The 17,762-nt window shown below is 39.0% G+C and overlaps 1 protein-coding gene and 1 long non-coding RNA gene across 2 annotated transcripts in view; one reads left to right on the top strand and one right to left on the bottom strand.

The window, feature by feature from the left end:
- tmx3b (thioredoxin related transmembrane protein 3b) overlaps positions 1–16,802 on the bottom strand; it is a 35,464-nt gene extending 18,662 nt beyond the window's left edge. The window contains exons 1-12 of the mRNA XM_067577587.1: positions 16,697–16,802; positions 16,381–16,438; positions 15,635–15,674; positions 12,962–13,085; positions 12,285–12,330; positions 10,213–10,293; positions 9,643–9,742; positions 9,329–9,406; positions 8,849–8,915; positions 3,350–3,448; positions 436–493; positions 164–217 (exon numbers count right to left, since the gene is read on the bottom strand). Of these exons, the coding sequence (XP_067433688.1) occupies positions 164–217; positions 436–493; positions 3,350–3,448; positions 8,849–8,915; positions 9,329–9,406; positions 9,643–9,742; positions 10,213–10,293; positions 12,285–12,330; positions 12,962–13,085; positions 15,635–15,674; positions 16,381–16,438; positions 16,697–16,730 (839 nt within the window). The 5' untranslated portion in view covers positions 16,731–16,802. The remainder of the gene's footprint in view (positions 1–163; positions 218–435; positions 494–3,349; positions 3,449–8,848; positions 8,916–9,328; positions 9,407–9,642; positions 9,743–10,212; positions 10,294–12,284; positions 12,331–12,961; positions 13,086–15,634; positions 15,675–16,380; positions 16,439–16,696) is intronic.
- On the top strand, positions 6,567–12,443 carry LOC137172952 (uncharacterized). Its single transcript, XR_010925087.1, has 2 exons — positions 6,567–7,738; positions 7,826–12,443. It is a non-coding gene; the product is annotated as an uncharacterized lncRNA (long non-coding RNA).
- Positions 16,803–17,762: the final 960 nt, after the last annotated feature.

Below are 17,762 nucleotides of genomic sequence, written 5' to 3' on the forward strand. Positions count from 1 at the left end.
AATTACCTTTCTACTGAACCTCGATGAAAACAGACGTGCCCCGTACAAAGGCATAAACTTGCATGTGAATAGACAGACACCGTTCCCCGATGAGTGCGCCGTCCTAGAATAAATGTATAAATTGGATATTCATCTTTGACCTCATCGTCTATCCGTGCCTTACCTGTTAAAATGCTCTCTGTATTCCTTTGCCACCCTCTGAATCAAGGTCTTTAATCTAAAAGCAAATGAGAAGAGAGTGAAATACCACATGAGTTGGAGCCTAACCTTTTTTTAGCCAAAGCTTGCAATTTGTGGGAAGACCCAAACAATAACAGCAAGTCTTATCTTTATTTGAAGGCCGTGCACTTAAGCACAACTATTGTGGTAACAGTGGGAGTGTCTGCCAGTAATTTATATGGAGCTGTGCTTTTTAATTTCAGTGTTTTTTTGTACCTGCCACTCTCCTCTGTGGGGTCCTTCTCATCGATGACTGCAATCGCCACCAATTTGCCTGAGGTGGCAGACAGGGATTACAAATCACAATCACACACACAAAAAAAAGAGGGCGAGAAGACAATGGCTGGGAGATAAGAGGCTCTGGAGGAGACGCATCACCTCTCAACGGAAGAAAAGAACGGAGAGGCAACTGGAGCGCTTTATTCATTCATCACTCAAACATTAAGATAGCTTAGGCTTTCTACTTGGTTGAACAGGAAACAAGTGGTCACTTTCTGGTAGAGGAGCTATTTCAGTGCCATTCAAAACCCAAACCCACGACATGACAAATAGGTCTACTTAAAAAAAAAAACTGTTACACAACTTAAAAGGTCTGTTATTCAGACTTGTATGGTTTGAGGCTAGAAACCCCTTGTTGTTTGGATGAGAGTGCCAGCCTGCCCCCTGCTGGTCACTGGCGGTGGTGACGCAGCAAAGCTGAGGTTATGTAAAAGCAGTGGACAGCTTGGAATCATGAAAACTATTTTACTTGCAAATATATTCTCTGATATAAGTTGCGGATGAGGGAGAGGTGGTTAAGCCACAAAAGCCGTTTCTAAACATTAAGGTCTTAAGGGTCCAATGCTCCTATATATCAGAATATAAATCACATTCACTTCAACATATCATTTCAATTTGATTGCATAGCTCTGTGGCTGTTAGGAAATGAAGGAATGTGTTAAAAAAACAGTTATTCATGGTTTACTTTGTGTTTTTCCTACATTACATCTTCATGGGAATACAACCAGTGAAAATGTGCATAATTAACTCTGTACATTCTTGTAGCATCTAATTAGGTGCACAGAATCTACTGCTGTTGTAGCTTAATATACTACAGTCCTAGAATAACAAGGGTTAGCTGCATGATTCGTTAGTGTCAGAGAGAATAAAGCCACCATAGTGCTTAAATATTTAACTTGTAGCATCACATATCCTCTCAGCTAAATAGTGTCTTGACACCACTGAAGGAAAACGTCAAAATCAAACATCGTCTTATTTTCATTGTAATCATTAAGATTGTGTGATTGTTCATTTGTTCATTATTTTCTTTGTAATCACTGTGTTGTTATTAATTCAACATTTCTTTTGAGAGCATCTTTATTATTAACAATTGGATAGACTTCCTGGAGCACAACTGGCCAAAAACTCATTAGGAGATCTTCACTTTTTTCTCTCAGCCTACTTCCCTCTGGCATCAAGTCTCCCTGTGTGAACGTAAGGTGTAAAATGAAACTGGAACAGCACTGAAAAAAATAGACTGGTGTTGTTTGCTGCCGCTTCCTGAGAAAACTGAGAGGATAATTCAAGCTCTTCAGTCATTATGACTTGATTACTGTGACACTCAATTAAGACGTTCTTGATTCATTTATTGAACAAAGACGGAGCGAGTATCCGCCCATAATGTCAAGTTGAGGATAAGTAGGAAAAACTTGCTTCAACTTCATCAACAGAAGCAATACACGGTTTAACCGCTGAGTACATTTCTGACTGCTCATAAAGGTCTCAATGTCTTCAAGTTTCAAATTCCTCTGGTAAAAGCTTAAAGAGAGGAAGAGAGAGCTATTATCACTCGCATTCTTCATCGAGATGTGATGTAATCTAACTTACATCCATCTGACAACCGGTACGAACCATTTTCCCCCAAAAGAAATATGGTTGTGAAAAAAGAAGATAAAAATGCTGTGTATTGTTTTCAATATGCTTTGTCTGTGTTGCTGTCCCTGATGTTTTGACCTATAAACAGATCTAAACTACAGGATCAGACTAGTTTGGTTACACTAGTATTTAGATATGGGTGCCAAGTTTTGTTTCAGAATGACTTACGATGTGCGGGATGGGGTTTTAGAGCATAAAATGTCAGTCCGCCAGCCCAAACACACATAACTTGATACTTGATTGAAGTGCCTTTAGAGACAAGGCTTGCAAGTTTTATACTGCTTTTGCGAATACACTTTGATCTACTATTTTAAAAGTAACAGACTGAAACCACAGACTACGCCATCTTTAATCAGTCACACAGTGTTTATCCAATTAAGACCCTTTATTTTGTATGCAGAACTACAAGAGAAAGACTCAGACTGTAAGCAGCAACAAATGTAAGCAAGGTCCAACCGCTCAGCGTCACTGATCTCAGTAAATTGCACATAAACGGTGTAAAATGCTGTGTCTAATATTAGACAGCACAGCTTTCTCTGCACAGAGCATCATTTTTAGTGCCGGTTAAGGGACAGTTTGTATTTCACTCTCAAGCTTAAATTTCATGTGGGACAAACAGTGTTTGTAGATAGAAGCAAGTAGAGCAACAAGGTCTAAATCTAGACGTAATGACGCTCTTTTCTATTATAGCTCCAATAAACAATCATGGCTGATATTTTTACAAGGGACTCTTGATGGATGCGGCTCTAAAATGTCTGATTTTTAATTATAAAGTCACCATGTGGTAGATTGGATATTTGGGGGTGGGATGCTAAGTATTAGGGATTTTAGTGTAAAGCTTTGTGTACATTGCCTACATCCTCAGATTTTAGATTTGGGAGATTATTCTGAATTATAAAAATGTTGTCTTTTGTTTTTTTTTATAGTCCTCAAGACTAAAAAAGGACATAAAAATAAATGTTTACCCTTCAGCTCACAGATCTTATCTCTGAAATGATAAAATAAAGCGGCGCCACGTGTGACCTGTGTCATATGACTACTACCACGAATCAGTTATTTATAACAATGAGTAATGATTACAGGAGTTTAGGAGAGTAATCATACAAGAATAACTTAATCTTAACAAAAAATGTGGAACATGCCATGTTGGAGTAAAGAACATATATCATGGATGTCATGGGACGTTGGACAATGACAAATTTTATGCATACTCCACCTGTGTCTCCAAGCTCGTATAGCGTAAAGCCATCAATCTGAAGGTATCCTTGGAATCGCTCCTTGTTCACCCACGATGACAAACTGCCGTCCTCATACTCTGCAACACAGAGACAGAATCTTACAGAAAGCAGAAGCAACAAAAAAAAAAGCCTATCGACATTCAGCACACAACCTGTCTTTATTAAAAGCAAAGCAGAACAGTGTATTGATGGCTGGATTGTAAGAAGATCAAAGTGTTTACTAGCTGTTTTCTCTCAAGGGAACACATAATGGAACACAGGCGGAGCATTCATAGAGAGAGGTCAGTTGAACAATGATCAGAAACTGTTTTGACAGAGGGCTGCCTCTGGGTTAAGTAGTCAGGGAGGTTATTTTGGGTCTGAAACGGCAAATGGACTGAATCAATGCAAGCAGATTGGAAATCAATTGGACGTAAACAATCAAAAGGTACGTTAGGTTTTCAAGAGATAAATGAAAGAACATTTGTCCAGCCCAGGCTCGTTTTATATTCTCATTCACAGTAGTTGCTAGTTGTTTTTTCTGTGATGTTGGCTCACCTGACCTGATTTTCACAGCCATCTGTCTTAAAAAAAACACACACACACACATTTGGTTTGCAAACTATTCTCCCATACATACATTCATTTTCAGGATACAGTTTTGGCACATTCTTTTACATATTTGGAAGGGATGCATTATTCAACAGATGCATCAGGAAAAAAAAAAAGTGTGCAATAAATTAAAAAAAAAAAAGTAAAATAAAGGATTGTTTCCTGAATGTGAACCACATGTTGTTGCTACCCTGACATCTGGAGGCAACATGCAAATGGGAACCGGAGCCTTTTCCTCCGGGTATAAATAGGGTGTAGTGAGGCTGCTTGCACAAAACTGTTTTCTCCGGCTGAGAGAGGCTACGGGATGCTTATAATTGATGTCAAACGTGGCTGGGACCTCATTATGACATGTTAATAAGTTACCATAACCTTTCTGCTACCATTACAGTAATTACAAGAACACTGATGACTTTTACATGGTTCTTAAGCTGCAGGCCCCTAAGGAGCTACGAGTATAATACTGAACATGACAACTGAAAACCTGGAACACGCATTTAAAACCCCAAGGTCATAGCTAGTATTAACATCAAAACGACCTTAATGCAATGCAATGTATTTCTTCGTGCTGCTGCGGCTGTGCAAAGGCAGAGCAGGCTTGCTGTTAAAGCTGCTGAGTCAGTCAATCCCGTAGACATTCCAGAGAGCTCTTTCCACAGATGTTCTGGCTTTACAGACAGCATGCAGCTGCCCGACTCTCTTCTCCCAGAAGCGGGAGAGAGAGCTGAAGGCCCCATACTGGGATTATACAGGCTGATGAACCCCTACACTGACTGAACCGGCTTCACCTTGAAACAAATTAGAGCTGCTCTCTTCCTGAGCGCCAGCCTTACAATCTCCATACTGCCCTGCAGGAGCCTGTCAGCCCAGAGTTCACACAGCGGGAGACAAGAAAGAGAAAGATGAGGGGCAGGAGGGGGAATAAAAACAGACAGTGGGTGGAGTGAGAATGATCCAGTGTCAGAGTTTTGAGTGGAGGGAGGAGGCAGCTCTGACACATTTCAAGGAGGAAGGTTAATGGTACAGAAGACCTCCAAGACAATGCAAATAGCATAGAAACAAAAGCAAAAGGTGCAGCAGAGAAGAAGAGGAGGAACACGGTGAAACACAACATACATAGGAGGTGGCGGAGGATGAAAAGATAAAGGTTTTTTTGTGATAGAAAGATCAGTAAAATGATGGGACAACATGTTTCTCTTTCTTGAAGTAGAGAGAAAACATTAAGATTTAATGGTGAAAATGCTTTGGCTGGTTGCCTTGGAAGACATGTGTTGTTCAGTTATGGAATTAGTTGCGGCCGAAAGCAGGCTGACAACAAAAATATTTAATTGGGATGGACTAATTATTGGATGTTGGTCAAGGGATGTTTGATTTACAACTCTGGGCTTGGAGAGGCATTTTTTAATAAGGAAAAGATTTGTCTGTTAGGAGAATCTGTTTTTGCTGAGAGTAAAGAGCTTTGGGCTACTGGCATTTGGAGTAAAGCAGAACTGCATAAATTTAGGATGATAAAATATACAAAAGTATGATATGGAAAACTGCATTGTATGTAATTTAGCTAAGTGGTAAAGATCTTTATATGGCCAGCAGAGATCTTGTATTTTACCACTTAATGTTGAACCTGAACAGTATGATTTATCAGTGTTCCATCTCACCGAGTTCCCTTTTGTTTTCTTTTGACCTTTTTACTGGAAACTACACAAACCTTTGTTTAGTTAGATAAAAAGGAATTGATTTTGTGACCATGGACCATGGCTACTTGGTTCCTTCCAGCTAGAAAGCTCTGGTAGTAGCAGCAGAGCTACAGCCACTTAGCTGTGACTGAGGAGGTCATGTAGACTCATTACAAATTGTGGTTGTGTTCACTGCGGTGTGAGGTATGAATCAGCAGTCTCAGCTCACGCTCACCATGAAACAGTCTGGCTTGAATGAATTTGTAAATTACTTAAGAGAATTTCCCTATTTAAAGTGATTTTAGCATCAGCGGTTTTCACTATACCGCACAAGTAATTAGCGTTAGCTTGTTGACCTTATTAGTAGCTAAATTATTGTTTTTGTCAGAACTAATTTTCAGCATTAAAATGCAACCTACAGCATGAATATAAAGAGATTTTTACAAAGAGTCAAGATATAAATAGTGTCAGTAAAAACAGTAGCTACATGTTTGTGAGCTTTTTTAAATAACCAACGATGCTAGCTAGTGGCTAACCAGCTAACATTAGCCCTGAGTTTTAAGCCTATTTGCTAACATTCTCTTGTTCAATCTTGCTATAAAATGCAATATAGTGTTAATTAATGTCATTCAACTGTAGTTCTAGATAATAACAGATAGAGTTACTGGAAACTACTTGGTTTAGTGTGAACATTAAAGCATTGTGAAACTGTGTCCCCTTCTGGTTGCAGTGTCTTGTAATTCCATGTGCAATGGGCCAAATGTTTGGCATAATTAACTGTGAGACAGAGAGGATATTACATTTGTGGGCGATATGATTAACACTTCCAACAAGTTATTGCAGTTTTCATCGCCGTCACTCACATTGACCTTGTCCTCTTCTTTGCCGAGTGAAATAACCAGTCAACACTGTGCACATGTGCCGTCACAAAACGTCATCAGTGTTTTATCGCATTCAGAAGTGTGATCTCATCTTGTCATCGCAGTCATGGACAGTTAATCGGCCTGTCACTCAATGCTCCCACTAAACATATGCAAAATAATTCTGCCTCACAGCTGGCTCCATACAAAGGAGTGTCAGGGCCAAGCCATAAACCACTGAAACAGATTAACAGAGAGCCTTATGCGCCTTATGAGCTCTGTGTATTAACTAAACGTGTCTGAAACAACCATCATGGTGAGTGGACGAACATACTGTGAACACTAACATACATCCATGTAGTCCATTAGCTTTCATCGCACACATACTGATCAAAACCTTTTGCCTCTTGAAGCACAATAACGGTGCAGACCTGTATAAACTGTGCTACAGCTTTGTAGCAGTATGAAATTGAAGATTTAAGTAATTAATTATGTATGACTATGTACTATATTTTAACACTGCTCTTCAAAAAGGATGCCGGCCGTTTGTGATGTGCACTAAACCAATCAAAGCTCAACAACAATATGTCAAATATCATTTACACAAAGCGAGAGGCCGCATAATGACAGTGTGGCTTTATTCTGTGGCATCCAAGCTTTAAAAACACAACAGGTTGAAGAGTGAGAACATTAAACATGCAGTGAATTTCTAATAAGTGTTTTGAATCTGCATTTTTTACAAAAATGCAGATTCAAATACCAAGGGAGGAGATGCTAAAGGTTGCTTGTATATTCTAGGAACTGCCAGCCTCTGTAGCTGGTATATAAAAAATAACACAGCTCATAAAAAAATATAATATGTGCATCATATATCTATACAACCGCTGCACGTCTGACACACTTGAATAAGCGTCATAGTCTGTCATAAAACAGTGTCACAGGGTGCCTATGCAAATGTGTCTCGGAAGTTCAGCCGAATAGAATCCGATAAAAAAGTTTCTAACAGAACGCCATGCAAAGCGAGTGTCACAGTGAGCCACATAAGACACCTCAGCCTTATTTATTTTCAGAAACAGCATCCCTTCAGTGGATATTCAGTGACACTAGTCCTCTGAGAAATACGGCACATAGCACAGCTGGGCAGAAACCTGATGCTGAAGATCACAAGTGGTGAAAAGACCAGGAAAAGTCTGGTGCAAATTGAAGAAATTTCTTTTTTTTTTTTTTTTTGCTGTCATTTTAGGTAAGTGCTTAACGAGCTGCAGTCTAAGTTTTTACCTTCAGTTCTAGATGTTAAAAAAAACCTTTTCTTCTATGATTTTTTTTTGAGGACTGAAAGGGAAAAGAGAAATTCACCATATGAAGAAGGACACAACCATGTCATTTCGCCGTACTGCTCCCCTTCTCAATCCTTGACAAGCTTAATACGCTGTCACCATGGCAATGCTAGACATTCACCACATCCTTCGTATCAGGGTCTTGGAGGACTCTGCAGAGTGTGGAGCTTTTGTTATCAACGTCTACTGTGGCGAGCCCCTCCTGCTGCAGTTCTGGTGCCGGAAGCCCCCCTTTCGTAACGGTCAGGTGGAGCAGGTGGACGTGAGGTCGCAGGCAGTGGCGGAGGTGGATTTTATTCTCCAGGCGCTACACCGTGCACCAAAACTCCCCAACAGTCACTACTGGGGCCCGTTTGTGTTGGGACTGTGCCTTGATGCTCTTCCCTTTCGCTTTCGCCTCCCAGCACAGGCCCACAGCGGCATCAAAATACAAGAAATCATGGAGGAATGTGGTGAACTTACATTGTTGCGGTGAGGAGCTTCAAATTGAGCAACGGGAAAAAAAAGCAGCTCCTATAAACCTCTTATGTCAAGTATGATTTTTTGCAAAGACTTGACGGCTGCTTCAGTGATTCAATACTTGGCTTTGAACGATTGTATATTCAGTACCAGCTCTGCATTGGTTTCTTTGGCATAAACTGTGGTATCTCACGCCCACACGGGCCAGTTCATCCACCCTGGCCTGCTATGTGTGTCCGCCTAGAGACAAACCGCCATAACATCACTGGCTTTACCGCACACACAATAGTGGGCTGAGCCCGGGGTGCTTTATGATGGGCCAGGCACCCCATAACTCATTGTGGTGAGGAAGATGAAAGAACAGCAGCAGCGACGGGAAAACTAGAGGAATAAAGCTCCAGTTACAAGGATTACAGGAGAAAAGAGGAGGAAAAGGGAACAGACAGAAAGAATAGTCGACAACATGGCACCCTACTGCTCCCCAAAATCTAATTTTCATGCCAGACTAAGAGAAGAAACTTCCCCCGAAGGCAACAGTAGATGAAGACTGTACTCACCATCATAGGTAAAGTAGGCACCGTCCTTAAAGACTACAACCGCAGGAAGCTCTGGCAAAGTTACTGACTGGTAAAAACACAAGAAATACTTCATTTAAAACCAAGTTCCATAAATCATCCTTAACTCTCTGAATGTACAACATGCACACCTGGGAAATATGGGACAAGACTGTTGGCAGCAGGGCATTGCAACAAAATGTGAGACATTTATTTTGGCATGCTGCAAAGACAGCATGCAAGCATAATATCTGCATATGTATGTATAGGAACGTACTATACTAATGAAATGTAATTATTTACATTGTAAGACTAACTAAACTAATCAAGAGAATGTCAAAACATCAACTGGATGCAAATACTGCAGAGTATCAATGACATATCATGACAGAAATATGAAAATCTACAATGAAAGTGATTTCATTCATTACTTAATGCTGTCAAAAGACTAAAAAAAGCGTGCATGTATATTCAAAGAGTTACCTCTGGCAAGACTTCTTCTGAAGCCGAGAAGAAATAAGTGTAGACAATGAGCTCCGAGGCTACATCATTGTACTTCTCCTGCAATGGTAAAAAGGTCTTTCAGCATTCACGCAACAGCCTTCAATAAATTTGTGTTGAACAGTTGTAAAGGATGAGTCACTAGAGGGTATTACACACGGCCTGTTCTTTGTTAAAAAAAACGCTTCTGACATTCAATCAATGCGTGATTTTAGTGTTTTAGTTCTGAAGAAAAGAAAAGAATAACATAGTAATAGCGTCTTCATTCACGTCTGCGTGACATGAATGGTACTCACTTTGAGGGGAGACTCCCCGCCGATATACACAAAAAGCACATCATGCCGTTTCATCATGTGCTCAAACATCTGCTTGCTGGGAAGCGCCCGGACAGCCGGTCTAGAGAGAGGGAAAAAACAACATACATTAATCAACTCTATTAATCATTCAAAGTAAAATCTTACACAGCACAAAAATGAAACATAACAAACTAATATAAGACCACTAATCTAACATTTCTATTTTTCTTCCGTGATTTGTGTGCTGGTGGCGACACCCAGTGGGGATTCAACAAATTGCAGCCACGGAACATCCGAGCCAAGCTTTTGATCAACCCCTCTGTCACGGATCTAGCTTGATTTCCCTCAAGGAGGAGAAAATCTGTCAGGCTCAGTTGAAACAGTGGCTTAAACTAGAGCATCAGAGGCAGAAACGCATTGGGCTTTGAAACAAATATGGCCGGCACAGATAAGCATGCTCGGATGGTTCTTATTAGTATGGCATGTGTTCCTGTGAAATAAGGGAAGTTGTACGCGTGTGTGAGTTTCATACCGTTCCTTTTGAAGAAGTGAGGGAGGTCTGTGACTTACCCCGCCACCCTGTTGGCAAATTCCACGATATCGTCTTTTGTCCTTGGTCCCTTGTAATTATAGGCCAGATCACCCTTTAACCTGAGAGGAGGAGACAGAAACAAAACTGGAGTGAAAGGCTGATCATTTTATTGGAGAAACATTCAGTAACATTCGTTGTTTCGTGCTGTTAATTCGCTGCAAAAAGAAAATGAAATGGAAATAAATTGTGTGATATTACATTGCCTAAAAAAAAAAAACTCATTCAATGCAAAAGAATATTACAGGAAAGGCAAAGCTGAGTCTAGATCTGAAAAAAATCACCTGATTAATCAATGAGTCAATCAACAGAAAACTAATCAGCAACTACATTGATTGATTGTTTTAGTTGTTACATCAAACAAAATTGGTGAATATTTGCTGGCTCCAGCTTCTTAAATGTGAGGATTTGCTGCTTTTCTCTGTTTCTCATCATTGTAAACTGAATATCTGTGTGTTTTAGACTGTGAGTCGGACAAAACAAGATATCTGATGTCACCTGGGGTTCTCAAAACTTGTTATGACATTTCATAGTCTGAACAATTAATAGATGAATCGAAAATAATAATCGGGAGGTTTATTGATGAAAATAATCCTTAATTGCAGCATCACTTTAGCCCACGACAGACTGCACTCGTCTTTGGTAAATTTAAAGTCAGTGCACAAAAACGATGACAATGAAACTGCAAATCCAACAGGGAAATCTCCTTCAAAATAACAACTTGATCTAAATCATTGCACCTCCAGTGAAAAAAAAAAACAACCAAAAAAAACAAACCGCTGTCACTAATTGAGTTCTAGCCAAGGAAACTGACTCGATTCTAGCTTCTGCAACAAATGAGTGCATTAAGGATTGCTAAGGTTGCATCAGCCCACAGGGCTTAATGAACTCAGGGGGAAACAGAACTCTAAATCAAGCCTCCTTCTGTCACCAGGGGAGGTATCTCATGTTCCTCGACGGATCTTTCATCACTTGCTTGGTTTAATGTTATGAACCCTGCCGAGATCCTGTGGCAGTTTTCCCAAATGAGCTTGATGAAACTAAACGGGGAGCCCATTATGGCAGCGTGCAGATAAATGATTCGTTTTCAAATATATGGAGGAAAACTCTGCTGTCTAGGATAGTCATTTCTCTCAAGTCAACATGAGTTCTGCTGTTGAGCAGCTGGTGTATACCTAAATTCATTAATTTCATATAATAAATGTCACTTGCACTTTGAGAGAAAAAGTGTAATGAGGTACGAGGGGAATATCAGTTTAAATAGTTCAAGTAGAAATAATATATCACACAGTCTAGATTTGTTAATCAATAAATTACAATATAAATTCAGTCAAAACATCTAATTTTATATTAAAAGATAAAACTGAAAATCACCTTCTCGATTTCAAACACAGTTTATCAGCCAATATTAACAAACCATGTGTAATTAACAGCATCTAGGAGTGCCGCACATAATAGAATTGAAGTTCAAAAAGGTGTGAACAGAGTTTGTCACTTCGTTATACCTTAAGGACGCGGCAACAACACCTTAATCCCTCCTGAATAAGTCATCTGAGAGCATCTCAAAAGGCTGAACCTCAAGTGCAAAAACACGACGGGGGAAAAGATCCTGATAACAATCCAAACTCAAGTGAAGATACTTGACATACAGGAAGTAAAGGAGGAGGGGCGAAAGAAATATGTAGATATACAATATGTAAAAAAACTTTAAAATTACTGACTCAAGAATTACTGAAGAGTTGGATGGTGTTACCATGGTGTAGGTCCATATAAAATTTAATGAGCCTTATAATCTCATGTGGATTTGTCTAAGCCTACACAAAGCTGCACAGTGGGAAAGTAAATTACGACAATTTGCAAAAAAAAAAAAAAAATTATATATATATATATATATATATATATATATATATATATATATATATATATATAATGATATTTTAAATGTTATTACACATAACCTAATTTTGAATCCAAGCGAATATTTTAACATATTAAACATATGACAAAGTGGGTCGAGAGAAATGAATTGTGCAAAGCTTAGAGTGACACTTACAGTTTTATCGTAGGGTAACCACGAACACCAAACTCTGACGCCATTCCTGCAATATAGAAAATAAATATATAATCACAAGCAAAAAAAAGGAGATAATAGATGAGGTTTTGATAGGCCTGGACTCCAAATCTTATAGACCATTTTTCTGTCTTTTCTTTTCAAATACCCTCTTCATTTTAGTCAGAATTTAAAATCAATAAGTCGGCCTAAAACATGTGTGAATAGATAAATAAAGAAGCTTGGAGTCAACTGTATAATTGCTGTAATGTAGGTTTGGCATTGCAGGAAATGCGTCGTAAAAACCCTGGTTGAATATGTGAACAAGGTTTCAGACAGTCAGTCAGTGTATTAAATGATATGTGTCCATGCTTAAGTACATAGAGATTGATATTGTATTTATAGCAGCACTGTCACAGTGTAATATTTTCCACTGTACAACTACTGTGGCAAAAACATATCACAATATCAATATTACTGTAATATCATGATTAGGTGACAATAACCAACATTAAAAAATAAAACTCTTCTTTACTGTTGTTCGGTAAATAAAGGGCATCATGTTGTTGTATCACACAGTCAATTAGGTTGAATCCTTGTCTCCAGCACATGAAATGATCAGCTGGGGATATAATAATCTCCAAGGGAGAAGACGTTAAGATGCTTCATCGTTTACTCACCAGAGTAAGCAGTGGCATCCATCTTTCCCACACGGACCGGTGACCCAGAGCTCCTCAGCTCAGCTCCCACATCATACCATACTGGTTCCAGTTTTTTACAGTAACCGCACCACGGTGCATAGAACTGTTAATGACCAAGAGAGGTAAAATAATCTTTAGATCGTGTGCTTTCTGTCAGCATAATGTGAAGCTTTCAACATCATACAGTCTTTACTAAATGCTAAATTCCATATATAGTGAATAAAGATGAAGTTTACAATTACACACGTGTCTCTTTACTGTGTTGATCTTTTTGTGTATCTAGACAGGGGATATACAACACTGGGCAAAGTTACTTTCACCTTATTTGACACTGTGACTTCTACAAGGACACCGACCACATGGAATATATGGTTGTTGTTCTTTATTGCTGTAAGCATCTAGTGAAACAGGTTTAAATTACTGTCTGGCCTTTTTGTGTATATGACCTTGGGGTGTTTTGACAGCTTTGTTTGTTGCCACTACTTTGTAATTCTACTTGATATTGTGTATGACCTCGGGAATGGATTTGTGTGTGTGTGTATGTGTGTGTGTGTGTGTGTGTGTGTGTGTGTACAAGCAATATGACTACACTGCAATAGACAACAAATGTGAATAATCCAACAATTGCAGTGATAGCTGAGTTAATTTGAACAAACTACTGCTAATTAGTATCAGATGAAGGACTATTTCATCTTAAGTCTGTCTGGGAAGGAAAGTTCTCTGTTACTGAACTTGAAATAGAAGAAAACAGGAAATATACCTTGCAGCTGCAATCACCAGTGTAGTCCATAAGTAAAGGACACTCAATTACTTCTTTAGTCAGTCAACCTCTAATCTATAAATGTAATCCATTATTTATCATTATTATCATTATTATTAGGAGATTTAAATCCCCCTTAGCAGCCTGTAGAGGTTACACCCAACACGACTGCAGTGGTTTGAACCAACATTTCCATCATCTTACACTCTCACTATCTATCTACAAATAACAACAAATAGCAGCCTAAACACAGAGTTTAGCTTAAAGCTGGATTCATTGTTTTTAGTTTACTTGGAGAAAGAACTTTCCATATTATCAACTTATTAAGATGTAATGGCTAACATGTTAGCAAACAGCAGACACTGACCAACATTAGCATTCATTAGCATTGGAGTTGTGTTTTTAGCCACCTAATTAATGAATTAAAGTCCAAAATTCACTTTCTTTTTAACTCTGTTTTGGTCTCTAACAACTCTTAAGAAAAATATCTGGCTCTTTCGCTGCTAAAGCTTTGAATTTTTCTGTCTGTCTGCTGTTTGGTGCTGAGCAGGTAGCGTACAGTACATTTATCAGTTGCCTGCTGTGGCTAGAAATGAGGTTGATAAGAGCAATGAGAATAAACCAAAACAAGTTACATTTAACCATCTAATCAATGTGTCAGAAAACCAAATAATAAAACTAAGCTAGATTAAAGAGCTTTACAGAGCTGCAGAGTTGGTTGACAGTTCATCACTGGAAATGACCCCTTTCACATCACACAAAGACATATGAGTCATCGTAATATAAAGTTACAATATTGATTAGTGGAGCTTCAAGAAGATTGAGACTCTGAAGTTATAAGTAAGTGGCAATAATTCATGTCAAATACAGTGAAGCTGGTTGTGCAGAATCTCAAAACAAACTCAAATTTGTCCAAATTAGTTCAAATTCCAACTGTGTGAATTAAGTTGTGACAAATCCCACGACTACTGCTTAGTTGTTGTGCGTAATCCTCCGAGTATGTGAAATAGTGACATCTGTATGACCCGTTATCACCGTACTGAAACTCCGCAGCGTCAGGACTCACTTCTGCAACCCAAACTGTAATGAAAGCAACTTTGGCTTATACGGGCCTAGACACAAACTCTGATATAAACCCCTCCGAGCCCCCTGGCTTTGCCCGGCATGCATGACTTCTCATTCACTAATCACAAACACAGAGGACAGTCTGCACGCCAGCCGCAGCCCCCGCCCTCCTTCATCCCACCCCGACTGCTGTAACTTCCGCAAGGGATGAGCTGAGCGGTAGTGTGCTCGACGTGTAGTAAAGCATTGCTGAATGGACCCAGACTGGTTTTAGCGTGTGTGTGTGTGTTTGTGTGTGTGTGTCTGTCATAGGCTACTCTCGTGGGCAAATTTCAGACTCAAGACCAGTTAATTGGGGGCAGCTTGTCCAATTGGAGACAAAAGCTGTGTCCCCAAATTGGAAAAAGCTGATTTTTGGGTCAGTGATGAAAGTTAGGGTTAGGGCAAGTCTCCAGGAAATTAATGTAACTGTATGTTATGTCCCCAAAAGTGACTTAAGTAAACGTGTAAATGGCTGCAGCTTTTATCCAAAGCGCTTTACAATGTTTCTGCTGCTCGCTCACCCATTCACCCATTCACCCATTCACACACACACACTCACACACCGATGGCAGTAAGCTACCACGCAGGGTGCTGGTGCGACCATCAGGAGCAATTAGAGGTTCAGTATCTTGCCCAGGGGCACTTCAACATGCAGACAGGAAGAGTAAGGGATCAAACCACCGACCTTCTGATCAGTGGACAACCCGCTCTACCTTCGGAGCCACAGTCGCCCCGCCAAACGCGTGTGTGTGTGTGTGTTTGTGTGTGTGAGATATCAAACTTACATCAACCAGCCAGATGTCGTTCACTCTGGTGTCTTTAAATCTGTCAAATAGAAAAAGAATGAATGATAGTTTGGATTTTTTAGCAAACACTAGACTCTGAACTGAGCCTAAACAAGTTTAACATAAACTATACTAAACTATACTGAGCAACTTACATCAAGAAAAAGATGCTCGTAACATGTTAATTATTGAAAACCAAAAAAAAACACAGCAAACAGAAGAATGATTACTGAACCGAATATGAGGATATGAGCAAAAATAAGCTATAATGTGTAAGAAGTTGCAGAAAAAAATTACAACTACAAAAAGAGACAAATTGAACATACATATATACACACACACACACACACACACACACACACACACACACACGAGACAGAGTCTCAATAGACTTCCCACCACAGGCATCCAATTAAAAAACACCTTGCTACCAGAAACCTGAGATGAAATCAAGACTACCTCCATCTTTTTTTTCTGCTTCTAACAACAGTCTTCTGCTTTGAATTACTGTGTACATGTGATGTTCTCTAATCTCTTATCATTGCATCATATACATGCAAGTGTACACAACTTAGGAAATAGCATTATTACATGTTTTTGCTGCAACAGGAAATACATTGAGATTAACTATGATTTGCGTCGAAAAACCACGATGATGTATACTCAGGAAGTTGCATTACATGATCCATGTTACAATGTGTGGAGCTGAAATACTGTAGCAGAGCATTCAGAAGTGCATCACTTACGTGTCATCTAGATCTTCAACAAATGCAAGCACCGCTGAACTTAGGAAAGCCGCTATAACTGCAAACGATAAAGAGACATGAAATCAGACAAAACAACGAGTTATCTGAATATAAACAAGAGGCTAACAGTCTCTTCAGCCCTGCAGCCTGAGACCTCATGACTGAAGCATCACCAGCTAAGCTGTCGTCCCAGCTCACTGTGCGCCAATTTGCTCCGCAGTTTCAACAACAGCAGCTTTATAGATCACCTAGACGGATGTTGTAGTCGTATGTTTAGTCTAGTGTCGGATAAATATGAAATTAAAGGTGAACGTACCTCCACAAATCAGGGAAGCCTTCACTTCTGCCATCGCTTCGAGTGGACACAGCAAGCAGGAAGTACAGCCGCTAAATCGAACCCTTTGCGCATGCGCGGGTTTACGCAGACTCCTTCAGGCACTGACAACAGCATCATGGTTCATGTTTTCAGCTTTTTTTTTGTTTGTTTGTTTGTTTTGTTTTTTTCCCCCACAGAAAATCATTCAATACATGAACTCTCTATATTAATGTAAAAATAAATAAAAAATAGTAAGAAAAAAAACGCAGGGGGACTCAGACAACACATAAAAAATAGAAAGAAAATTGATAAATAAATAAATAAAATACAAATGATGAATATAAAACAAATGCATAAAATAAATAAAACAACAGATTAGAGTCAAATAAAGACATTAAAAACAAAACACTCATTAACAGTTTTTACAGCCTTCTTATTAGTGTAAGATTTAATGGTCTAAGTACTGCTCACATTCTTTAAGAAAAACTGAGTAGAGAGGTTTTTGTTGGCAATCTTACACTTCAATATGAATGAATATGAAACTTTGCTAAGATAATTATAAGATTGATGATGTAAGCATGTTTGCAATTTCTGTTGTAACTTAAAAACTCAAACAATATATGTCACGTGTACAATTAAGCAAAATAAGCTATAAATGTAACATTAATACATTTAGAAACCTCTTCCCACAGTCTTTTAGTATAATAACAGTGCCAAAATAAATGAGGAACAGTTTCAGGATGTGCCGAGCAAAATGAACACCATGCATCAATATAATTCCTAAATCTTTTAAGAAAATTTGTGTAAGAGCTTAAAGGACACCTTTGTGTCACCTTTGGTGATGAGATATTTGTGAGGTAACAGCCAAATCATCTGCCATGGAATATTACTGACAAAATATTAATAGACTAGAAGTACTCTCTTGCTGAAATAAGGAACGTACAGCTCTATTGTTATTTTTAGATGGTACAAAACAGATTTTCCCACAAGGAGTGTCAGTACAGTGATGTAATGAGATATCAGTAGGATAACACTTTTGAATGGAGCCACAGAACCATTAGGCACC

Source organism: Thunnus thynnus, chromosome 21 (genome assembly GCF_963924715.1).
Source record: "Thunnus thynnus chromosome 21, fThuThy2.1, whole genome shotgun sequence".
NCBI lineage: Eukaryota > Metazoa > Chordata > Actinopteri > Scombriformes > Scombridae > Thunnus > Thunnus thynnus.